The sequence below is a fragment of the Corvus moneduloides genome, chromosome Z (genome assembly GCF_009650955.1).
Source record: "Corvus moneduloides isolate bCorMon1 chromosome Z, bCorMon1.pri, whole genome shotgun sequence".
Lineage (NCBI taxonomy): Eukaryota > Metazoa > Chordata > Aves > Passeriformes > Corvidae > Corvus > Corvus moneduloides.
In genome coordinates, this window is record NC_045511.1 from 37979925 (window position 1) to 38006174 (window position 26250).

The 26250-nt window shown below is 40.3% G+C and overlaps 1 protein-coding gene across 10 annotated transcripts in view; it reads right to left on the bottom strand.

The window, feature by feature from the left end:
- AOPEP (aminopeptidase O (putative)) overlaps positions 1–26250 on the bottom strand; it is a 191070-nt gene that overhangs the window by 78171 nt on the left and 86649 nt on the right. For 5 of the 10 annotated variants that reach the window (XM_032096930.1, XM_032096932.1, XM_032096933.1 and 2 more), the window contains 3 exons: positions 21540–21600; positions 19973–20028; positions 514–576 (listed from right to left, as the gene is read on the bottom strand). In XM_032096930.1, the coding sequence (XP_031952821.1) occupies positions 514–576; positions 19973–20028; positions 21540–21600 (180 nt within the window). Of the gene's footprint in view, positions 1–513; positions 577–19972; positions 20029–21539; positions 21601–24030; positions 24180–26250 lie in introns of those variants that run through there. The other 5 variants (XR_004237628.1, XM_032096935.1, XM_032096938.1 and 2 more) reach the window with 3 other exon arrangements.

Consider the following 26250-nt stretch of genomic DNA (forward strand, 5'->3'; position numbering starts at 1 on the left):
AGAAAGGAAAAAGCACTTTTCCCCTCTAAAGTGATGTGGTCTCAGGTAATCTGGTTATTACTTGTACATGATCAAAGCGTCAGGTGATATTCTTCATCTTAGACGTTTTGCTTTAAAGGGTTTTGCACAAAGAACATTTTGATGTCAGACCAGGTTGCCAAATGGAAAGCTATCATTGCAGTGTGAAAAACTCCTGGGAAAAACCTCTGCACTTTATCCCTTACACCTTCTATTTCAAGTAAGAGATTTATTTCCAGCCACCCACTCGAACATTGTTCCAGACTACCAACGCCAAATTTGGATGGCGTGGTTGTTATTATTGAATAAAGTAATAACACTTGGTGGGTTTTTTTTTCCTGTACTAATATTTTTATTCTTAATACGAAAGCAATTACGTTTTAAAGCAAAAGCCGGGCAGGGTGGGGTGGTGTGTCAGGTAGAAAACTCCAGGAGCAGATTAGCAAGGGCAAGAAGCGGGTGCAATGTAATAGCTGCGAAAGGTTTCCTCCTCACCTCGCCGCTCACTTGCTGGACGAGCTGACACTCCTTCCACGTCTCTCCCTCCTCCAACAGGGGCTACACGGGGGAGAAAGCACACCGTGAGGCGGGATCGCCGGCGGAGGATCCGCGACGCTCTCCGCTCCCCGCGGCACCGAGACGGCAGGCGCGGCGGGAGCCGGGTCCGACCGCCGCCAGTCCCCGCAGCCGCGCCCGCTCCTTTCTGCCTCGTCCCGTTCCGACCCACGACATCCCGCCGTTCCCGGGCTCGGCAGCGGTACACCGCAGCCCTCGGTAGGAAATGAAACACCTCCGCAGGGTCCCCCGCCTCCGTGCTCCGGCCCCCGGAGCCCCGCGGAGAGGAGGAGCCTGCCTTAAAGACGTCAGGGCCGGCCGGCTCCGGGGCGGCCCGGCCGGGGCACCGCGCCTGAGACACCCCCAGAGGGGCGGCCGCGGGCCCCGCTCGGCCCGGCCCGGCCCGGCCCGGCCCGGCCGCTGTGGGGGCTGCGCCAACCCGCGCTCCCTCCGACATCGTCGCCGACGGGACGGCCCTTCCCCACCTCCACACGCACGCTCCTCACGGTTTGCAGCCTAATTGTTAGAGCTAGGCTCTCTCTTCAAGACCCTCACTACAGAAGCCCCTTTCCTATGAACTTTCCTACCAAATGCTCTGTCATAGGTCTTTACGGACAGAGGAAAGGCCTAGCAGGGATAGTTCAAGAAAGTATCATCACCATTAATTGCTTTAACATTGGCCTTGGTACTTGCTCGCACCTCCAGAATTCAACTACTAAACTACTTTGGAGGATCTGAAATGCATCTTAAAAACAAGATCCAAAGCAGCTTTTTAGGTATACTGCAGCACAGAAAGCTCTTTATCGAGGCCTCAGCTAAAAGCCTTATTTATTCAACGAGATGCTGTGAACAGGTGATTAAATTTAGGCATGGGACTCCATCAGGTATTTTTGCACCCTCAGAAGAGGATATTCAAACTCCAGCATGTTGGGAGATAATTATGTCAGCTATGAAAAATCTGAATACTATAAATTCCTAAGTTAGGATTTTATCAAGTGCTTTTGTGTTTATATTTAAAAAACAAGAGGCAGTAAAGGATAGAGTGCATCAAACTTGTTATAGTTAAAATGATGCTACTATAGTATTGTCAGTATTTAAAAAATTATTCATATTCTTTAGAAAATTATTTATACACTTACACTGTATATTGCTATATTCCCTGAAAGCTTCAAAAGGAAATCTGTGCTCTAGCAGAAGAATAGGGCACATTAAAACGTGTGTAAGCAAACCCTCAATACATAGAATTAGATGGACTTTGTAAACAGATTTAAATAAATAAAGGTAGATCCAATAAGTGTGTATTAAATCTTGAGAGTACCCCTTTATCACTTGCAAAAAAAAAATCTGTCCTAGCCTTTTTGTTTTACTGCCACAACATCCTTCTTTCAAGATCAAAAGCTTTAGATCAAAGCCAAGATCAAACTCAATGCTTTAAATAGAAGCAACTTCACTATGAAGTATTAAACAAAGATGAAGTTTTCAACAGAGATATCACAATAGAAAATCTTACTGTAGTTTTTTATTTCACGCTCACAACAGGTCTACTTGAAACTAGTGTCAGCAACATGTCTTTATTTTGTAAAGCCACAGCAGATTTTTCTACTAAATGGTAATTCTGAAAGTGCCTATAAATTGACTCTTGAACTGAGAGTATTTAAACAAAGAAAGAAGAACAGCACATAGTTCAAATGGAATGACCAAAAAATTATATTAATGGCAAACACAAATTAATGCAACTACTTAAACAGTATTTCCTTGGGTCAGTTAACAGATTAGACTGTACATTCCCTCAGAAGTAGCTATGGGAAACACTGGATCAGAGAAAGAATGAAACCTATTTAAGTTCTTTAAAGAATTGCACTTCCTTTCCTGTCAAATGTTTAGAGAAAACTAGGGGGGAAAAGGCTATCAGAGACATTGATTTTCAGACCTGCAAATCCTGAGGGTGATTTGGGATGAAAACCACAAACACACAAACACACTGTGCGTTCAAATTCAGAGGAGGCTCCTGTTTTGTTGGTAGTAGCTGCACAGCAGTGAAGGAAGTTCAAGAGGAATTGTTACTGACTTTTCACAGTAATATACCTTGTGGAGCCAACATCTGGGGTTCCCTGGTGCTGATTGCTGCGTACATCCTAACTTGAACATTCACCTGCTCTTAAGATGATAGCACTGCAGCGTAAGGTAAGAGCTAACTTGCCCGTACAGATAGCCTGCAGAAGACAAAAAGCAGTGACAGAAATAGCGTGGGCCTAACAAGAGGTGGTCACAGCACACTGGCTGTGCAGTCAGCTGTTATCTCCATTTATTGATGTGTCAGTAAGATTTAGCTCATTGCAAAAGCAGGAACTTTTGCTGGGAGTGGGAGAGAAAGCAGGGAAGAGAGAGAGGAGGAAGAGGAAAAGAAAAGGGGAGCCATGAGAGAGGAGGGAACAAGGGAAAGAAAAGGAGGGGAGGAAAGATGTTTTTGAGAACATTTTGTCTCCTACTGTATTCCTCCATACTTAAAAAGCTTACTTACACCAGACAAAAGCGTGATGGAACACTCAATTTGAAACGGGAATGACTGCATTACCCTCCATCAACAGTCCTGTTTGCTGTCCACATGACACCAGCTGTCATACTTGAATCCCTTCATGATAGAAATTTAGAGATTAGTCCATCTTCCATGTCCTCCTTTACTTGGGAAGACTGTCTTTTTAGAGACTGCTAATGGATCTGTCCTTTAGAACAGTTAAGATTAAGTGGAACAAGCACTTACACATGTCAAAACATGTTATGATCCCTCATTGCAGCAGTAGGATTAAATATAACTGAATTTTGAAAAACTGGGGGAGGAGGTAGCACTTACTACCAATTGGGTGAAGATAGACCTAATATCCTGGTAAATAACTTAGGCAATGATTTACACCGGTTCTTACTCAAGTCAGACCAGATCCCAAGCATACAATGAACACGAAGAATCATACATAGCCTGGAAAACAAGAGGATATTTTTGCAACTAATAACTCTTTCATTTTACATTGAAACAGAAACTGTTTTTAAATTGTTCTGGCTGTGATGGCTAGTAATGATATTTTGTAACTCAGTGAAAAACTATAATTGTGAACTATTCCCTTGCATAGGTTGCCCATAATTTCAGCCCCTCTGTGCTATTCTTATGCAAAAACAACCAATATTGATAAACTAAGAAGGTAGTTTTACCTACGGTGCACACGGAATCAATACCATTTTATTGGTTTTCCAACAGCCCTCAGATACCAGAAGGCAAAAAGAAAAAATGGAAAATGTGTCAATAAAAATCTTTACTGTAAATGAATTTCAGAAGAGCTTCTGCAAGTGGAGGAAATCGACAACTAATGCAGTCAAGTCGTTTTCCAACCTCTCATTTCTGAATTTTACACCACGCACACACACTTTGACATTTATATATTCAGATCTACATGGACATTAGCAACCACACAGAGAAGTAATTTTCTCCTACAAGATGTAGCTAACTTCACCAGTATACAAACTGCAATTTTGTACCTTTCTACACATTTCCATTTACTAGAAAACAAAATACAGATTCCTCCCACCAGTTTCATCCTACCATACTAGAATGACACAGCCTACTTTCACAGGCTGATGCCGTCATCACCGTGATATCAGAAAAGGATAACTTGAAGGAACTATGATCAAGTGCAGCATATACAACTGTTTTCCTACCATACATATTTATAGGGGAAAAAAGTACAGTAGTTTAAGATAGAAAATTACTTTATTTGTAAACTAAGAATACAATGTGCCCTCAGAATAGTCTGTGTAATCTGAAACTTGTTTCAGCAGGAAAGATGTGGCTTCTAATCTTTTGTAAAAAGGTTCAGAAAATGAAAATACAGAAAAGTATTTTATCCAGTAGCTCACTAGATGATTAAGCATTGAAACATTTGACTGGGAAACAATTGCAAGGACTTTAAAATGCACTATGGCTACCAGGACTTGGCAGAGAGACTAAGGAGGCAGTGGGCTACATCTGAAAATGACAAGATGGCTGGTGTGTCCACATTGGAAGAAACATTATATCACCACCAGATAAAAATTACTGAAAAAGAAATCCAGCCCAGAATGTGCCCCTGTTAGAACAGTTCTCCAACTGATTTTGTGCAGTTTTCATGCATACAGCTTATTTTGAAATGAAAAATCAAGTTTTTCTGACATTATCCATTTTTTAGGAAAGATGCTAATTTATATTGATATCATAAATTTAAATGTTCTAATTCCTCTGAGAGTAGCTGTACTGGTATAAACACGCTCTTTTCAGATCAGCATGCTGTGTCTGGTATTTTTCCTGGTAAAATCCCTCCAGAGAAAGTCTGTTCAAGTCAAACTTGCTTCTCCTGAAACTATATCTACCTCCAAGAGACAAAAACCTGTTGAAACAACAACTTTGAGGATGTACTTTCAGTACACTGCAACATGACTTTCATATACTGTGGCAGGAATATTTTTTTCAAACTGGTTATGGGAAGATATCCTTCATATCCACATTGGCAACTCTGCTTCATGAAGGAAGTTCCTAGGTAAAGGAGTCACTGTAACCACCTATTTAGTTGCAAGATCAGATTCATAATCTGATAAAGAAAACATCTCTGACCACACGACCACAGGATCTCTAAATAATAAGCTTATTAGTTATTAATGTAAGTAATAATAAGTATTTATAATTAATAATACTTATAAATAATCTTATATAACATTTAAGATAAATAATTAATGTATCATATTACATTTATTATCTATAGTATGATAATATTTTCAGGGTGTGCTAAAATGCCTTTTTTTTTTTTTAAATTCCTCTCCTGATTACACCAGGTGCTCTTGCTACTGTGCAGGTGCCTCAACCAAATTAGAGAGGATATGTCCTATGCTTCTCTAGTATGGGAACAGAGTCTCTGCTATTGGCAGCAACCACCTCCCAGCTCAAGAGAGAGAGAGAGTACACACCATGAGGAAACCTGTGGTTTTACCTGAATCACCTCAGAGAGGATATGAGGAAGTGGGGTGGAAACCCATCTGCACTAACAGCATGGGTGTGTGACCTGAAAGGAAGAATAGGTACCACAGGAAATTCTTCAAGGATAAATGCCACTCCAGTTTCCAGTGGGCAAGACCTCCCTCAGACAGAATAGCAGGGCTGATGTTACTTCTGGTCCTCTTGAAGGGACCTCAGTTCATATTTACAAGGAGTGAGCAATGAGTGCTATGACCAGGACTAGGGGGGCCCTGACTCCAGCCAGGTGGAGGAAAGGGACAGTTGGATCTATTGGCCTGTGTGGATCCTGTGCCCTGGCACATCAGACACACAAGGGTATAAGGCTTCAGTTGACACCAGTGGACAAGGGACCCTGATGCCATCAAGATATGTAGGGGCAGAATCCATCTCTATTTCTGGGGATCCCAACAGCCGACTGTACTGGAAGCTGGAGTGAGCCTGGCTGGGAATGGATGGCTAAACCACCCCACTGTGACTGGCCCAGAGGCCACGTGAACCCTTGGCATAGATTACCTCAGGAAAGGGTATTTCAAGGACCCAAAAGGGCATTGTTGGAGCTGCGGAGACAGAGGAAATTAGACAGCTGAACACCTTGCCTGGTCTCTCAGAGGACCCTTCTGCTGTGGGGCTGCTGAGGGTCTAAGAACAACAGGTACTGATTGCTGCCACATCACTGCACTGTCAGCAAAACCACACCAGCTGGGACTCTGTTGTCCCCACCCATGAGATGATTCATGAGCTGGAGACCCAGGGAGTGGTCAGCAAGACTTGCTCACCCTTTAGCAGTCCTATATGGCCAGTGTGTAAGTCCCATGAAGAGTGGAAACAATGGACTGTCATGGCCTGAATGAAGTCACACCACCTTGGAGTGCTGCTGTGCTGGATGTGCTGGAACCTCAGTACAAACTGGAGTCCAAAACAGCAAAGTGGTGCCACCACCAACACTGCTAATTCACTTTTCTCCATTCCTTTAGCAGCAGAGGCTTACTCAAGCCAGTCTGCTTTCAGCTGGAGGGGCGTGCACTTGGAATCAACTGCCCCACAGGTGGAAACACAGCCCCACTATTGGCCATGGACTGATCCAGACTGCACTGGAAAAGGGTGAGGCTCCAGAACACTTGCAGTACATTGATGACATCACTGTTTGGGGCAACAGAGCAGAGGAAGTTTCTGAGAAAGTGGAGAAGATAATCCAAATCCTCCTGAAGGCTGGTTTTGCCATAAAACAGAGTAAGGTAGAGGGACCTGCCCAGAAAATCCAGTATTTAGGAGTAAAATGGCAAGATGGACATCATCGGAGTCCAATGGGCATGGTTAGCAAAGTAGCCTGCTATGAATCTGTCCTGGGTAACCCAAAATGTTTCTGTGTTCCATACCTCTCTGTGCCCAAAAATCTTTACTGTCTCTATAAAGCCCTGTGGCTGGTAAACAATGGCGGGCAGGGGCTCGGGGGTGCCCTGGAATCTTTAAAAGTCAAGTTACTCATGCAGAGAGAGTCTCTCTCTTGCCTCTCTGGCCACTTGGCTTGCCTCTTGGCCTTTTCTTGCCTCTACTTGCAACAGTAGCAACCCAAGAGGCTGCATTTCACAATCAAATACTGTTTCAGAGTGAATTTTGCAACACCTGCCTACAGCCCCAGAGGAGTACTCTGCAGCCTCCCCAGCCCACCACCAGTGCCTGGCTGAGGTGAAAAGGTGCAGAGCGTGAAGCACCCCAGCCAGCTGCACTGCTGTCTACTGCCAACAGGAAGGCAAAGTTCCTCTCGAGTTCTAGACCCTGGCCAAGTCCCAGCTGCCAGAGTCTGCTAGCTGCATTTCCCAACGGAGCTACTGCCCGCCCCCCAAGGAGGGGAGGGCGGTTGCCATCTCCCCTTTTTTTCCACTACAGTGGTCACCCATGCCTGGTGCCATCTTCAGGAAAGGGATATGCCACCATTTTGAGTTTCTCTTTGCTCCTGGGGAGTCCATGAGATTTCACCAACTTTGTGAAGTCACATCTAGTGACTATTGCTGTTACTTTCTGCCTGTTGCTATTTCGATTTTTTAGTAAACTGCTATTTTGTCACTTGTAACAACTAGTCATATTCATTTCACCTTATTGGGGGAAAGAAATTGATTAAAACTAGGCAGAAGTAACTCATTTTAGAGTGTTCCCCTCAAACTGTCTTAAATAAAGGCAATCATCACTGACCATCAAGAAGGAAACACAGGCTCTCCTAGGTGCTGAGGGTTTTTGGAGGATGCATATTCCAGTCTACAGTCAGATTGTAAACCCTCTCTATCATGTAACACAGAAGAAAAATTATTTCAAGTGGGGCCCTGAAAAACAACAAGCTTTTGCACCCAAATCACCCAGGGATCTTGGAATTAATCACTAACTGTCCTGAAGACAAAAATTTCAGACCATCATCATTGGAGGAGGAAAAGGCGACATGTGCTGAGGAGTCCCTACCATATAATCAGCTACCTGGGAATGAAAAGCGATATACTTTCTTCACTGACAGCTCCTGCCATGTTGTAGGGATACATTGAGAATGGAAAGCAGCTCTATGGAGCCCCATGCAGAAAGCTGCAGAACCTTTTGAGTGACAAGGTGGATCAAGCCAGGTTGCAGAGCTGGAAGCTGTCCAGCTGGCTCTAGGTATTGCTGAATGAGAGAAGTGGCCCGTGCTCCACCTCTGTACTGACTCATGGATGGTGTCAAATGCTCTGTGAAGGTGGCTGGAATGATGGAAAAAGACCAACTGGCAGTGCAGAGATAAACCCATCTGAGCTGCTGAACTGAGGCAAGACGTCACTCCCTGGGTAGAGAAGTTGGCTGCAAAAGTCGATCATGAGACGCACACGTGCCCAAGAGTCAGGCTACTGAAGGACATCGCAACAATGGATGGTGGATCGAGCTGCCAAGATTAAAATGTCTCAGGAGGATCTGGACTGGAAACACAAGGGTGAATTATTTCTGGCTTGGTGGGCCCATGACACCTCAGGTCATCAGGGAAGAGATGCAACACCCAGATGGGCTCATGATCGAGGGATGGGCTTACCCATGGACTCTGTGTCCCAGGTTATCCTTAACTGGGAAACATGCTGGGATCAAGCAGGCCAAGCAAGGCCTCTCTGGTATGGTAGATGATGGGTCAAAATATAAATAAGGGGGGCCTGGCCGATTGGTTACATCACACTCCTGCAGGCCTGCCAAGGCAAGTGCTACGTGCTCTTGTAAACAACCACTGGATGGCTGGAGAAGTACCTGTGCCTCACACCGCTGCCTGGAACACCATCCTGGGCCTTGCAAAGCTACTCCTGTGGTGACCTGGAACTCCTGAGAGAACTGAGTCAGACAACAAGACTCATTTCCAAAGCAACCTTCTGGACAGCCAGGCCAGGGAACACAGTATTGAGTGGCTTTACCCTATTCCCCATCATGCACCAGCCTCTGGGAAGATCAAACGGTACAATGGACTGTTAAAAACCACGCTGAAAGCAATGGGTGGTGGGACCGTCAAACACTGGGATTTACATTTAGCTAAGGCCACCTGGTTTAGTTAACACCTGAGGCTCTACCAATTGAGCTGTCCCTGCCCAATCAAAACCTCCATGAACCATAGAAGGGGATAAAATCCCTGTGAAGCATACAAGAAAATATTAGGGAATACAGTTTGGATTAGTCCTGCCTCAAGCAAAGGCAAACCCATCCTTGGCATTTTTTTTGCCCAAGGACCTGAGTGAGCTTGGTGGGTAATGCAGAGGGACCAGGAAACATGAAATGTATCTCAAGGGGATTTGATTTTTGGGTGAGAAGAGACTGTAACGTTGAATTGTATAACACTGGTTGCTGAATGACACTGCCACTTTTTGCCAGAACTACCACGGACAATGAGTACGGACTGCTCCAGCAGTCATGAGCTCCTGATGCAGACTGAAACCTAACAGTTATGGACTAAATGAACTTAATAGACTACTTGGAGAAATGGCTTTGGACTATGGAAATTATACCTGTGCTTGTGTGTGTGTATATAGTTGGAAGGTGTAGGATCTGGGTGTGATAGAAATGGCGAAGAATAAGGGGTGGATAATGTTCTAGTTTCAGCCAGGACGGAGTTAATTTTTTGCAGTAGCTGGGAGAGCGCATGGCTAAGGCTCAGATGTTACTTGACACAACTTCACTTGTTTGTTGAATTTCTTGTTGAAGAAATAAAATACACCTTCCAGAGGTACTGAAATTTGAGTTTTACTGATCCCTTGAAGCAATCAAAAATACTTCTGACAGCTTTACTAACAAAACACATTCAAAGCAAAAGTCCTCCAGCCCTCTGGCCATGATATACTGTTAGCCCATATGTTAAGGACAATTAACCATAAATTGAACCATGACATATACTAGCTCTGTCAGCCAATAGACTTTTCAAACCTATCTTTCTCCAGACATCCTCATTTCAGCATTTAAATTTCTCTTTTAGAAATTTAAATTTCTACCTCTCTTAGAAGGGGGTAGACAGAACAGATAAAGCATTCCTTCCTTATGGAGATGGAATAAGTTTTAGAAAAATGACTTATTCTCCATGATTAAAGAAAAGGTAATCAACATCTATGTCTTCAGTCTGACTCTAAAGCATTGCTAAGTCAAAAGGAGACAAGGAAGATACTATAAACTGGGAAATATCTCAACATTGCTCCTACTGATTTGTGTGGAAGACAGTGAACTGACTGAGATGGAATGAAGACTTAGACAAACTTAGTAACCATCTGCTCTCAAGAAGTACTTCTCAGAGTTTCTGCAGAATGTCTGAAAAAAAGCATAGGGCGCAGAAGCAAGAACTTCCATCTTCAAGTCTAGCCAGCTGGAAACACAGAAGCAGCATTTGAACCCTCAGGATCACTCCGAGTTTCTGACTGAACCACTACATGAATCCACAGGCCACAGTTTTTTTGGTCAGCACTAGAGAGGGCATGGGTTTCAGATACAGAGTGTGTGTTGCAATATACCTTCCCCATGTATTCATTCCTTCCAGTCACAAACACATTTTTTTTAAAGCCTAGAAAACAGGGAACATTTCCAGGTAGTAAAATGCGTGTTCTTTTAAAAATCATAGACCACTGTGGACAGTATATGGTAACTTTTTCCTGTTACATAAGATTTTACCTCAGTTTCAGGCCCAAATCTTTATCCTTCTTAACTAAAAAGATCTCAAATATTATTTCCTAGAGTAGCATTTGACTTCTTGTTATTTCATACCCTGGTTCCAATTCACTAAAATTACTTACAAGGAACTTGAAACTGGAGAGGTTTCAGATATCTTAAAGGCTACTCCTTCCTAATTATATACTAATACAGAAAAATTTTCTGGCAATGTAGCATGAAAAATATTTTAAACCTTTATGGTTTGTTTCCATTGAGTAAAGAAAACAATGAGCAGGCTAAAAATTAATTGGTGCTAACTTCTGTGCTTTTCTTTGAATGTTTTTACAAGCAATAATTAAAATCTATGTTTACTGCTATGCAAGCCCAGCTGCGCCCTTATTAGGCAAGTCTAAGTTCAACATTTCTGTGTAAAAGAGGGCCTGTCCTCCCTCTCTTTGCTATGTTTCCACCTCCTGTGTATGTAGGTGGGAGAGTGGGAGCTTGGGAATGTGAACTTGATCCAGCATTGATCAGTCAGGCAGCAAACTGTTATTGTTCTTTAGATACCAAGCATAACTCCCTTCTAGAATGGATAAGCTCCGTCATTCTGCACAAAACACAGCTTTTGTGTTCAGCAGTGCAGTTAATAGGAAAAGGGAATGAAAATGATGGCTTGAAATTTATTAAACTTAAGAGCGATTCTAATGAACAAACACATGGAATCCAGTCCACAATTATTTCAGAAACTGAACATTTATTTCAAATACACTTCAACTTCTTGAACTTGTGCAGATTTACTATACTACTACAAGTGTTTTACCTCTGAGCTGCATGATACTGAAAGGTAGTCTGAAGAAAAACAGGACACTTGTGAAAATCTGGCTTTTAACTGGAGAGGAAAGCCAGTGTTTCAGTAGGTCATTAAACTAAAACCAGTAAAGCCTGCTTCTCATCCTTAATGTAGACTCATGGTTCCAGCTGAGAATCTCAAAAGCATTTTTTTCTTAATTATTCAATTAATGAATTGAGACTCCTAAAACACTGTTTTAAACTTCACTTTTAGAAATTAGAACAACAGAGGCACTAAAATGTTACAGCAAATGCTTTCAAATCTAAATTCTAAAAATTACTATCTACACTCAGCCTAGACACACCAAGTTATTCAGTGCTACCTAAGTGAGCACCTCACCTGAGGCAGCATGCTACCCAGTTTTAGAATGTGATCACACAATACTACGTAACAATGCTACTCGGATCTCGAATGTCTGTGGTTTTCTCTCAATCAGCAATCATATGCAGTGCAGGAGAAACCTACATCAAACCCTCTAAAATTATAACAAGACTAAACCATGCCTGAACTTGAAGAGCTCTGCAATAAATTTGGGTCTTTACTGACCTTTAACGATGTATTTTTTCACATAAGTCATTCTCTTGAACTTTTCAAACTATTCTACAAACTAAAATACACCACTGTTGTGTGTCTCATTTAGGATATCTTAAGTGCAATTTATAGGAATGGCTAAGTAAATTACAAGGCCATTTTATGCCAATAGCCTTCTTTAGATCAACACAGAATCTATTTAAGTAATAACTGACCTTATAACTTTTTTGATAGCTTGTTACAAACAAAACACCAAATGCTGTATACTATGGTCTATTCAGAACAACTTTCAGGTGGATAGTCTTTATCTAAAGCATTTTTCAAAGAATCAACGAAGACAAAGTCTGTCTTAATTTGTTTATCTTCATGATTCATCTTTTATGCATGCTGTAGTACCATACACATTGTTTGTTTACATTTTTATATTTTCCCAAATCCCTTCTTCTAAGAAAATGGGATGTAATGTTGTCAGTACAACTGATAATTTCAGAAAAACCTTAGCACTGATGATTCATATTCAAAAACTTTCTTATTGTGCTTGTTATCATTACAGAAGATATTGAACAATTTATATTGTTGACCTATGCTCATTTAAATTTTTAAGAACTTTGGAAGGATCTTTTCATCTTCCAATCTGCAACCTTGTTAACACAAAAAACCAAACAAAAGAAACAAACAAACCAATTTTCTTGAGGGGAAGTGCATATTATTCAAAGTGTGGTTTCCACGTACAATAATAAGTACATAACTTAAGGCAGCAGTTATGCTTTCCTCAGATTATTTCTCAAATAGAATTCAACTATCAGTTGAATCAGTTATATTCTCTGCACTGATAGTAAAATACACACAAAAATCTCTATGTTCAGATAAAAAACTAATCAAAGAGTAAGCCTCAAACTTCAGTATTTAAACAGCAACATTTTGTTCTTGGGACTAATCTAACAGATTCCCTATTGAACTCTATTAGGTACGGAAGAAAATTATACCCCTTCCCTATTTTGTCTCCAAATCACATGCTTGAATAAGATTTTTGTACTTAACAGATCATTCTCACTGCCAAGCCTAATAATTTATTGTATCTCAACAAAAAATGTTGCTATCCATCAACATGTAGTTATTATGTACATCCAGAAAAAAAAAAAAAAGCCAGATAAGGCATAACTAACAATAACAAGAAATAGCAAGTGTTAACAATCCATAGCTTTAAGTTACACTCTGATCCAGTAAGAGTGATCTTAATGCAATAAAAATATTCAGGTACCCCCCATAAAACTTGGGTGAACAACTGCTAAAGATAGCTCAAGAGTTAAGTAAAATCATTCTTTTAAAAAATATTTTGTTGTGGTTGGTTTGTTAGTTATTGACCATAGCTGCTATCTGGTGAAGCATCTTCCTGTAGAGCTATCCCTTCACCTGTACTTTTGCCTTAGTAAAAGGAAACAGGAAATCTATAAAGCTTATAACTGGGGCAAAAGCCAGGGCCCTTCCTAACAACAAGCTGCTTTATCAGAAATCATATTAAGTACTTGAACTGCTGCTCTAACATCCTCTTAAAATTTATAAAACCACAGAAGTACTCCACTTGCATTGATTTAGAACCCTTCAAGAATTACATTTCAGTTCAAATTTTTAAACAGTTTTGCTATGAGTTTACTTTGCAATCCATTTCTTCTTCAAATAGGACAATCATGGAATCACAGAATCTTGTGGATTGAAAGGGACCCTTAAGACCATATAGTCCTACCTCACCTTCTGTGGGTAGGTGCACATTCGACTAGACCAGGCTGCTCAAATCCAAGAGTTAAGCATTTACAAACAAAACCAGAAATACTATTAATTAATTAATATTCACCACTGGAAGATTTCTTTTGACTGTGTATTTCCAGACATGTTGATAATTTACAAATAATATTAAGTATATGGACCTTTAAATACTGCTTTGTCACAGTTACAAAACACAGTGCAGCTAGGAGAAAAGAACTGGCAAAAATAAATGGCAAAATTCTTACTGCTGTAACAGGAAGCTGTACTCCAGTGTTTATTCAAGATCAGAAAACATGGAGTGGTAGTCCCACAAGATACACTAAGAGCTGCACATCCTCTGAAATACGTGTTGGCAATACCTACCTTAATCAGCAAATACTGTTTAAGGTGGAACAGTGGATAAGAATTAAACGTTAATAGGAGAATAAAATAACAAAAGGGACTAGGAGAAGGATACAGCAGTGCTATCACCTCTTTCAATTTTTCTTAATTGTGCGGCAATACTTGGGATGTTTATCCTAAAGCTGGCAGCTATTTGATCACATGACATAAGGAAAATCATACCTAAGCAACCTGATTGCCTTCTGTGAGGAGACAACTACCTGGATGGATGAGGGAAGAGTAGTGGGTGATGTCTACCTATACTTCACCAAGTCTTTAGACACCATCTGCCATAACATCCTCACCAGCAAGCTCAGGAAGTGTAGACTAAACAAGTGGACAGTGAGGTGGATTGAGAAGTGGCTGAATGGCAGATCCCAGATGACTGTGTTTGTCGTCACAGAATCTAGTTGGGAGCCTGTCACTAGGGGTGTCCCCCAAGGGTCAATATTGGGCCCAGTGCTGTTTAATTTGTTCAGCAATGAGTCAGACAAGGGACAGATCACTGACACGGACAGCACAAAGCTGGGAGCAGTGGCCAATACCCCAGAGGGCTGCGTAGCTCTTCAGAAGGACCTTGACAGGGTGAAGAGATGTGCAGAGAGTAACCTTCTGAAAGTCAGCAAAGGCAAATTCAGGGTCTGAAAATTCAAGTGCTATTGCACATGGGGAGGAATAACCCCAGATGATGAACCTGTTGGAAAGCAGCTCTGCAGAAGAGGACCTGGGGGTCTTGGTGGACAACAAGCTGTCCATGAACCAGCAGTGTGCCCTGGGGGCCAAGAAGGCCAATGATGTCCTGGGGTGCGTTAGGAGGAGCATTGCCAGCAGGACAAGGGGGGTGATCCTGTCCCTCTACTGTGCCCTGGTGAGGCACATCTGGAGTGCTGTGTCCAGTTCTGGGCTCCTCAGGACAAGAGAGACATGGAACTCCTGGAGTGGGTCCAGAGGGGGGTTAAGAAGATGAGTAGGGAACTGGAACATCTCTCTTATGAGGAAAAGCTGAGGGAGCTGGGCCTGTTCAGCCTCTAGAAGAGATGACTGAGAGGGGACCTTACCAATGTCTGTGCGTATCTGAAGGGGGAGGTACCAAGAGGAAGGAGCCAGGCTCTCCTTGGTGGCACTGAGCAACAGGACAACACACAAGGGGCAAAAACTGATGCACAGAAAGTTCCACCTGAACACGAGGAAGAACTTCTTTACTGTGTGGGTGACCAAACACTGGAACAGGCTGCTCAGAAAGGTTGTGGAGTCTCCCTCACAGAAGATATTCAAGAACTGCCTGGACACAATGCTGTGGAATGAGCTCTAGAATGACCCTGCTTCAGCAGGGAGATTGGACCAGATGACCCACTGTGGTCCCTTCCAACCTGACCTATTCTGTGATACTGAGACTTGTAGGTTACAGTGTAGGATATATTGGAAACTAAAAATCATGAAGGAGGAGGCCAACTACTCTTCTTTTTTTCTTTCTCCCCTTTTTTTTTTTTTTTGAACTGGAGAGTGAATGTGGAGAAGATCATTTTCCATTACATAAAATACCAACTGAAATACACAGGCAAGAAGGAATGAATATAGGAAATTTACTGGTAAATAATAGCATGTTATGTCACAATACCATTTCAGAAGCAAAAGAAAAAGTGATGAAAAGTGGTATGAGTTTAAGAAATACATTTAGAAGTTTATGAGATGCAGAGACTACCCAATGTTTATTAATCTACTTGTCAAACAGCGTACAACAGAGTTAAAAAAGGAGGAAAGACTTTAAGCTTATTTTTAAAAGGTTAATTACCTAGGGTAGAATAAAAAAATCGGGTAATAGTAACTGGGCAATATAAGACAGAGACAAGTTTGTGCAGAGCTGAGAAAATCTTTCTAAAGAAGCATATGGCCTTCTAGCCTTAAATTCTAATTAAACACTGCATATACTGAAAGAAACAATAGAACTGCACTTAGGAAAACAAATCATCATAAGCAGGTATGAAGTGGACTACAATGATTTCATAGGTGTTTTCCAGTTCTAAAGCTATTTGGTTCTTCTGATTCTACTCCTTGCCAGCTCAACTCATTGTCTAAAGGTAGTGGTATTAAGTCATTACTATTTTCACATGATGAAAAGTTGCTATAATCCCCCAGTGAGTCACTGCTGACACAGAAGTACATACTGAAGATTGCATGATTTGATAAAAGGTATTTTCAACAACACAGTATGTTTCACCTTATTTAACACCACCATGATGTGTCCCCAGGAAAAAACCCCTCATGAAAGCTTGTATTGGAGAAATGCTTTCTTTTCATCTTTTATATTCCTTATTGTTTTGTGTGTGAGAAAACCCTGCTCAGCAAGCCTGAAACCAACCATTGTGCAGTGGCACTCTTCCGTGTAAGAAAGAATTGGCCAGGTTATAACCACACTTTGTTTTTTATAACATTAATCTTTAATGCTTTAGAAAATAACAAATTGGAAATGTTAGTTGGCATGCAGAATTATTTTTTCACGGCAGCAAGCCAAACTCTGGTTTTATTTATTATTATGACTCCCTTACATCATGTTATTCTTGATTACTGCTGGTATATACCTGAGCCTGGAAACTAGCCCAATACTTAGAAAAGACCAGATAACTTTTCCAAGAGTGAAACAGCAACAGAAACTGACAAATATTAAAGTTACAATAGTTTAAGCTGCGAGTATAAAGGTGTGTGTATATCTATCTATCTATCTATCTATCTATATATGTGTGTGTATATATATATATGTAAATACAGTTCCCTGGACAGAGTCGGAGTGGCAAATGTAACAAAGCACAGGTAAAGGAGTACAGGATCTTCAGTTAGACAGATGACATGACATATGACTGTAAAGAATACAAAATGTAAAGAATACAAGATTACTCTACTGAAAGGAAGATGGTAAGATTGCTTCAGCAGTCGGGGGAGTGGAAAGTATTTACCCTTGTCTGTCTTAGGCACAAGCACCCTTACAGTGTCCTTAAGCTAGACACTGTTGTGAAGATAGTGAACTAAGCAGTGGGCTACGAACTCTGTTTTTAAGTGACCATTTTGTTACTGAATTTTAAAGAGTACCAGCTGCATACAGGGGATAGATTTGAATATAAACACAGAAAAAAATTTTGGAAAGCACCTTGATAGCTAATGCCATAAATGAACTACTTGAGGTGAATTTTCTTTATACTCAGTGAATGACATGAATTTCCTGTCCAAAATCCACCAAAACATAGAAATAAAAACACAGAAACATCACAGCCAATATAAAATACAAAAATTGTCATATGAGAGAGATATAAAGAAATCATGTTGGGACTTAAGAACAGCATGATGCATATTTCCCAATCCCATTATGGAGTATAGCCTCTCCAGCAAGGAAGTTTCCTCTGCAAATGCAGTGAAGTATTAGTATTTGTAGTTTAAAGTGTTTACATGCTCAGTCAAGTAACTTCTCATAGTAGGGGCTGCAGTATTAAGAGTGACTTTAACTGTCATGCTATAGGACTCTAGAATCAGTACAACAAGGGTTATAAGCACAAAGTTGTTGGATCTTGTGTGTAGGGTGCAGATGCTGCTTCTAAGCCTCTGGGATACCTTTGAAGCAGATATCTACCAGTTGCTTTTCAGTTGCTCCAGTACTGAAAGAAGGTAGTCAGTTGTAGTGGATACTTCATACCTCATCCTGCCCACACTGACTGAGTCTGTCGTATGACTGTGCCCAAAGGAGCTGACAGAGACCTTCCTGTGAACACACCCTAGTCCACCCACCTAGTAAACCATATGAGAGAGGCTAAATTCTGTGGCATTCCTGGGCTGCTATTTATAAAGCAGGTAGTTCATCTGCATCTAAGATGTGATCTTATGCACCTTCACATAGATTCATCATATTAGCCAGGTTACTAGTTTGCTGAAATAATCTAAATACTTTTAAAGGGAATTTCAGTATCAGGTCCCGTAAAGCACACAAGTAGATTTACAGTTTGGTAGTCAGTAATTATAGTCGTACTTACACTATAGATACTAACATATTGAGAGCTACTAAGCAACCTCTGAAGTCTGAATTTCAGGAAAAAAGGTTCCTCTAATGATTTAATAAAGCACAAAGGAAAAAAGGTTTCCTATTCACTGAACGACACAACTCCAGTTCTTTCAATGAAGTGGAAGTTGGTTCCCATAAGAGCCTGACAATTGATGAAGGCAACAAGTATAAATCATCTTTAAAAAGGGTAAAAAAGAGGACCCTGGGAACTACCAACCCGTCTGTAGTGCCTGGGAAGATCATGGGGGACAGGGAGGTGATTTGAGACACCCAGCAGGACCTCACCAACAGCAAGTCCTGCCCGACCAACCCAGTGGTCAAGGGAAGAGCTACAGATGTCATTTATCTGGACTTCCGTAAAGCCTTTGACACAGTCCCCCACAACATTCTTCCCTCTGAAGTGGAGAGGGAGGGATCTGACGGGTGAACTATTAGATGGATAAGAAAGTGATTGGCCAGTTGCATCCAGAGGGTACTGGGCAATGGCTCAGAGCGCCAATGGACATCAGTGACAAGTGGGGTCCCTCAGGGGTCTGTAAAAGGACCTGTGCTACTTACTATCTTCATTAATGACATAGACATAAGGATCAAGAGCACCCTCAGCAAATTTGCAGGTGACACCAAGCCAAGTGGTGGTCTTGACACACCTGAAGGACGGGATGTCATCCAGAGGGACCTGGACAGCTCAAGATGCAGGCCCATGGGAATCTCCTGAGGTTTAACAAGACCAAGAGCAAGGTGCTGCACCTGGATCAGGGCACCTGATCAGCACCAACACAGGCTGGGGGATGAACAGATGGAGAGCAGCCCTGGGGAGAAGGACTTGGGGGTGCTGGTGGGTGAGAGGCTGGACATGACCCAGCCATGGGCACTCACAGCCCAGAGAGCCAAACGTGTCCTGGGCTGCATCCAAAGCAGCGTGGGCAGCAGGGGAGGGAGGGGATTCTGCCCCTCTGCTCTGCCCTGGTGAGACCCCATCTGGAACACTGCATCCAGCTCTGGGGTCCCAGCACAGGAAAGACATGGACCTGTAGAAGTGAGTCCAGAGAAGGGTTACCAAGATGATTAGAGGGACGGAGCACCTCTCCTGTGAGGAAGGGCTGAGAGAATTTGATTTGTTCAGCCTGGAAAAGAGAAAGGGTGACTATTTGCGGCCTTCCAGTACCTGGAAGGAGCCTACGAGAAAAATGGAGAGTGACTTTTTACAGAGCAGGTAGTTACAGGACAAGGGGGAATGGATTCAAACTGAAAGACAGTAAGTTTAGGTCAGATATTAGGAGGAAGTTCTTTACTGTGAGGGTGGTGAGGCACTGGAAGAGGTTTCCCAGCAAAGCTGTGTATACTCCATCCCTGGAAGTGCTCAAGGCCAGGTTGGATGGGACTCTGAGCAACCTGGTCTAGTGGAAGGTCTCCCTGTCCATGGCAGCGAGCTGGGAATTAGATGATCTTTAAGGTCCCTTCCAACCCAAACCCTTTACAATTTTATGATCAACAATATTATTGAGGGAAAAGAGAGACAGAGAGAGAAAGAGAGAGAAGAGGTCAGTATGCTGATGCTCAGAAGTAGAATACTAAATTAGCAAAATTACTGTTGACATTTTTAATACAGAATCACCAAACTAGCAGGGAAATCTCTGTAGTCATTAAAGAAAATTTAAAACAACTTACAAACCTGCTGTGTGTGGAAATACCTTTGATACATATTTTGTTTACACAAGCAACAGATACCTGCAAGGTATAACGAAACTACTCACTATTCATTCTGAGCAACTTATGGTACTCAGGAAAACGGAGTTTAGTTTTCACATTAATCAAAACCATTTCCAATTGTTTAGTCTGTTCCTATCTTCCTTATTTGTGATTTTAGAGTTCACTGTCAAACACTAATAAAGCACATCCTCAAAAAGATATGTGTAAATAAAATGCAAGAAAACTCTTATATTTCAGGAGCCAGCTCAGCCTCTTACAGCTACAGCTATGCAACATCAATCTCACACATATACTTGAATCAGCTGTTTGACAACGTGTGCAATTTGTTTACCAAAACCAAAACTTTGGTGTATTTTTAATAGAACTAAAATCAAGGCCCTCTTCTAGGAAATGACTGAGCATCAAAATGCACGATGATACTCCCTGTCCCTTCCTTTCCTCCCTTCTAATTAATTTTATTTTCAATAACCTCACACCAAAAAACAAACTCTGCCTTGATTTTACAGCATAGTCAAGTATTAGTCTTGAAACATTTTGATCTCAGGGTAAATCTTTCCCAGAAGCCTTCTACAGCATACAGGGATCAGTGGACATGCACATCTCAAGCTGTCAAGGGAAGAGCTCAGCCACGGTGTCTGGGTACAGATCAGGTTCTCTGACCACTGTCTGTTGTAATGAGCTCTCCAGTTATTTTGTCAATTCTGCCTGCAAACATGCTCACTCAGTCATGCTGCCTAAGTAACTGCACTTTCACATATGGAAACCAGAACTTAACATTCTAACTTTTAAAAGTTGGTGTTTTTTTTAAATACTAATGCAAGTGGAAACAAATTCAAGCACTAGGCAGGATAAATCACAAGCAACCTAGGGCATGCCTGCTCAGGGGAAATCAGTTAGAAACTGAGTCCCACATGCTAAAAACTTACTTTGTATAAAACTGGGTTTTGGTCCAAAATGAATAATCAGAGACTTCACATAGCACAGACATAGCTAAGCATTTTCAGTTCATAGAATTCAAAATATGAGTATTAAAACCTTTTAGTATTAGAAGCAGAAAACAATGCTAGTCTCAATGCTGGAATGCCAATAATAAATGTTATCTACACAGCAGATTCACAAGCAAGTCTCACAATTCACAAGTTATCAAAGTACAAATAATTTAACATTTAATTACTATTGTCACTAATGCTTTCAAGTAATTCATATTCCAACAACTGCGAACAATTTTCCTTACATTTAGTAGATTCCACCATTATACTGTAAAGTACACTTTTGTAAGACTACAGTATTAATTCATAGGATAAATTTTGTAAGATTTTCCCTTTGGCAGGTTTGTTGAGACAATTGTAGAAAAAAATCCCCACAATTGGTAAAAGCTAAAGCCATACAAAGGTGTGGAAAGCAGCCATCATCAAAATTGTTTATTTAAAATCATACCCATTATGAGTTCAGGTAGTGATTTAAAAACCATGAGAAAATTGAGACTCCAGAAAGACGTAGTATTTTGTGATGTAGTATTTTATATTTACCTTTGGTATTCCAGAAGTGTCCAGCCAGTTCTGGAAGATACTTTCTACAGTTAACCCAGACCTTAAAAAAAAAAAAAAATTAGAAGATATGCAAAAAAACCCCTTTTTTTTCATATTAAAAATAACCCTTTAGAAGCTAGGCAAACACCCTAAATCCAAGTGTTGGTTGTACTGCAGTGGTACAACATTCTTGGTTTTTTTAATTAATAAAACCATCAGGGGTCCTATGAGCCAATTAAATGTAGATCGGATTTTGTGTACTTAAAACTCAAATCATAAATTCCGTGCTTATAAAGATTGACAGAGAAATTGTTAGGTGGTAAACTGCATTTATGAAACATGTAAAGTATGAACGGGTGTTCTACTTCCTGTTAAATGGGTTTTTGTTTCCTTTACAGAAAAAAAATCAAGTAAATTTATACTGAAACATTCGAACCCAGTATTTTATTACAGAAGCAGCCTAACTGCAAAGATAAAATACTAACTAAAATGAAATTGAATACAAACTTTCTTAAACTTTGGGGTTTTAAAAAGCACTGATGGATATTAATTCTCAAAGTTACCAAGTGTCTAATATACTTTAGTTTTGTCTTTTCTGCACTTTCTTTATATCCTGATAACTTTCACAGTGAAATTATGGAATCGTCTGGAGCTCCAACAAAAGGAAATAGTTTGTCATGATGAAGCTGTGTGGGACTGAAATAACCACATGCATAAGTATTTGCAAATTCAGAAATTATATCTGCACTTTTACTTTTGTAGGCAGCTTCTGTGGCATTTACTTCAACTCTGGTTGAAGACTTCCCAACTTGAAGGGAAGCCAAATAAAAATTAATTAATTAATTTAAAAAAAAAATCACACATGCAAGTACTGAAAAAAGGAAGTTGAGTAAGTCCTCAATGAATGTAAATATTCTGAGAATCAGAACAAATGTGTATGGCCCTGTGTATGGTAATGCCTTGGCAAGACTCATTCTAATGCTTGCAGTTACTTTCACATGTGTAATGTAAACTCAACCAACAAGTATTCACGAAAAGAACAGCTATTCCAAGCTCTGAATCAGGAAAGCAAGCCACACAATAAAATTTTTTTCTCTGATCATATGATTAAAATAATCACAGCAGTCAAAAAGGAGCATTTCTACATAGTCAGGATTCTGAATTTTAAGGAAATTACCATTGTGTCTGTTAGATCACTATATAAATCAATTTTCTACAGAAAACTGAACATATATGTGATGCTTGTGTAGTGTTCTACATTAAAATAAATTACTAAACATCCAGACTTGTTCCTTGTTATTTGTGCAAACTTACTAAATTTAGAACATTTAACTGCTATATCCCTCAGACTATAATTATCTTCACCTTATTACTGTGCTCGAAAAATTGGTGTGTAGTTTTAAGTGAGTTAGCTGAGTCCCTTGACATGGAATAAAGAGAAATATTTCCAAACAGTCAGTCAATTTAATTTCTCCAGAATAAGATTATGCTCTTGATTTCTTATTTCTGTCTGGTTACTAAAAAGGGTGCATACAGGACTAGCTTAAAGACGGACACCAAAATTTTATGTAGGCAAAGGTAGGTCACTTGGATTGTACCATTTATTCTGTCTCAAGAAGCATAAGCAGGATAAAAACTTTTGTTATTTGTTGTTGCATGAATTAAACCCAATACAGCTGAGTGTCCTAATGCTGATGCAGAGCTCGGAGCTGGGGAAAATTCCCTTAGTTGCACATTTAATTTGTCTTACCAAGGGATAAGAAACACAGCCTCACAATGTAAGGCAATCCTTCTTTCCCCCATTCCCAGAAACTAAACCTATATTGGAGAAAAAAATCTCTGCAAAATAATCTATGTTACATTTGCTATGTAGAGCCATTGTTTAACATACCCTCTATTTAATTTCAAAAACTGGCTTTGAAATGAGCTTATGACACCAAGGGGAATCTCACTGTTTCGACACCACACTAATACAGGCAGAAACCACTAGAAAGCTTCTCAGCCCCTCCTAAAACTTTGTCATTTTTCTCAAGGGCAAAACCAATAACACTGCTTTTTCTCTGCCTGGAGCACCCACAGTTTCAGATAAACACCTGTCATATGACCATATGCAATCTTTTTTCTTTGTATTTGCACACATCTCTTTTTAATTCCAAGTTAGGATACTCTTGTTGGCAGCTATTAAAAAAAAAGCAACTTGTCTCAGCAGTTAACAGGCATTCACTATTTTTTAAAAATTATATTAGTAATGAGGAGACTATTGCAAGGATCTACTCTGAATCTCTTAAGTGTCAGTACTGAAGAACTATGAAGATGTTGGAAATGCTTCTACTAAAATGTCAGGCTTAGAAATAACCCCCAAAAATTTATCACAAATAGACTGCCATCTCAAAACAAGTGTCCTAGAGACAGCACAGAGAGCCTGGTATTTGTAGAGCTTGCAGTTCAGTAAGGGCACTTACCACCTCCTTACACTGCAGTTAAGCATCTGTAAGGACTTAAATCTGGTGTTTGTGAGAATTCCTGAATGGCCTTCTGGTTAACGTTCTGTATTGGCCAGTGGGATCTGGGTTGAGTTGATTAGCACCCTAACTCTTACAAGACCAAGGTTCTTCAATTGCTTTGTCCAACAGTTCCCTACTGTAAAATGAGAATATGGTTACATCCATGATCTCACCCCTTGTTTAGCTGTTCAGATGATAAGCCAATAAGCCTAGGAATCATCTCCTAACATCACTCACAGTTCAAATTCAACACTTTAAACGAAGTCTGTAAAATACTAACATTAGTGATAAATTGAAAATTAGCATTATAAAAGATGGCTATACATCAAGTTTTCACTGCACGAGGCTCTAAGGTACTCTACAAACTTTAACATAAACTCAGTTAATGCCTAAATCAAGGAGAAAAAAACATGAAAGTGTGCAATTTTTTTTTTAGGATAAAGGAAGATAGAAAACTCTGTCATATCCAACTGAAAATACTTAAACAAGCATATCTGCTTCATCATACATTCTTAAATGTCAGTAATTTTCAAAGTAAGCTATTCCAGCTGAATACAAAGGCATAGTTAGAGCAAATCAAACCACGACTGATTAGTGATTCTGTCAACTAGACATACCTTCCTGCAGATAAATTTTCTTTGGATTTTATCCAGCATATATATATTGGCTTATTAAAAAAATCGAGAAATCAAAACCACTGGGAATAATTTTTCACAATGGTTTGCTTCAGTATTTAGGTGCCCACCAGCTGTTTTTCTCATTCAAAATCACATTCACAACAATGTGCATGTGAATCAAAGAAAGCAAATGTGAAAGAAAGAAATAGATACACCTGTATAGCTGAGTAGTTTGAAATTGCAGCATTATTTTAGTACTTAATTGACAATTTGTGAAGACATACAAGGAATGTGGCTAGTGAACCTGGGTTATTAACAGTACAAATAGCAGAGCTCCAACACAAGCCTTCCTTTGTCTATCATGTATTATTAAAACCATAGCTCATTAGTAGATTTGTTTACTTTATTGAACGAAATGAAATAAAAAATACCAGCGGAAAACCCCTAAGAGCAGAACTGACTTGCTCAAAAAAATTTTGCAGTCATAAAGTAGCTGCACAGGCAGCAACTCTGATTTATCTAAGACTGGTGAAACCGTCTGTTGCAGGGGTAAACGCTGATTCTTTGCACAGCTCACATGTCGGGCAGATGTGGAAAGGATCAACTTGCAGCAAAGATTATGGGTGTAAGCCTTGGGGAGAATAAAGCCACTAGAGTTTTATCAAATCTAATGCACTCTGATACATAGACACATAAGAGGGGAACTTGGTGTTTTGTTGGTTTGGTTTGGTTCAATGTAGTGAAGTTTCAACTTATATGAGTACATAAAACACCTCAGTTATAGGTGGAAAGTATTGTAGATTTTCCACAGAAAGGCCAAAATAATGTGAGACTCTAGCCAGTGCATGTAGTTTTGTAAAGACTTTGTAAACCGAGAAAGATAATGATCAATACTCATTTGTCATTCTTTCCATTAGTCCTTCACACAGACAAATAATCTCTCTTAAAGGCAAGAAATTATAAAGAACCAGAAGGTACTGCTCAGTTTATCTGCTGTCAGTATTCATCTGCAGTCCAGAAAGAGAAGGATCCTGCCTCACAGCATGGATTCCCACAGCTTACATGCCATTATAATTGAGTCAGAGCAGGAAGTGAAGTAGCCCTATAAAGTAGGCATAAAACTCTCCTCCTCCGACTACAAAAGGCAGCAAAAATCAGTAAAAAGTTAAGAATCTGGATCTTGGAGCTACTAATCACTAGCAATGTTCTAAAAAATAACCTCTGAATAAAAACTAAAGGAATGAAGTGCTTGAAGGTGAGGATCTTCTAGATCCAGTCTCTGTATCCAATAGTAGAAAGCTACATTACCACAGTGTAATAACCACAGAAATTTCCACACTGTTTCATGATCATTTTCTGCCAATATTCATCCTGTTCTCATTACAGAAGTCTGCCATAAGCCAAATTCTATTACTAGCTACATAATTTGCCCCTGTTGTCACAGCTGAGTGCAGGATTTGGTTTGATTTGATTACCTACTACAAATGCCTCTTTACTACTTCTTTTTTTTTTTTTTAATGATTAAACCAGCTTCCATTACAAACTTCAGTGTATTACAGTGCTTAATATTTGTCAAGTTTGAAGCATGTA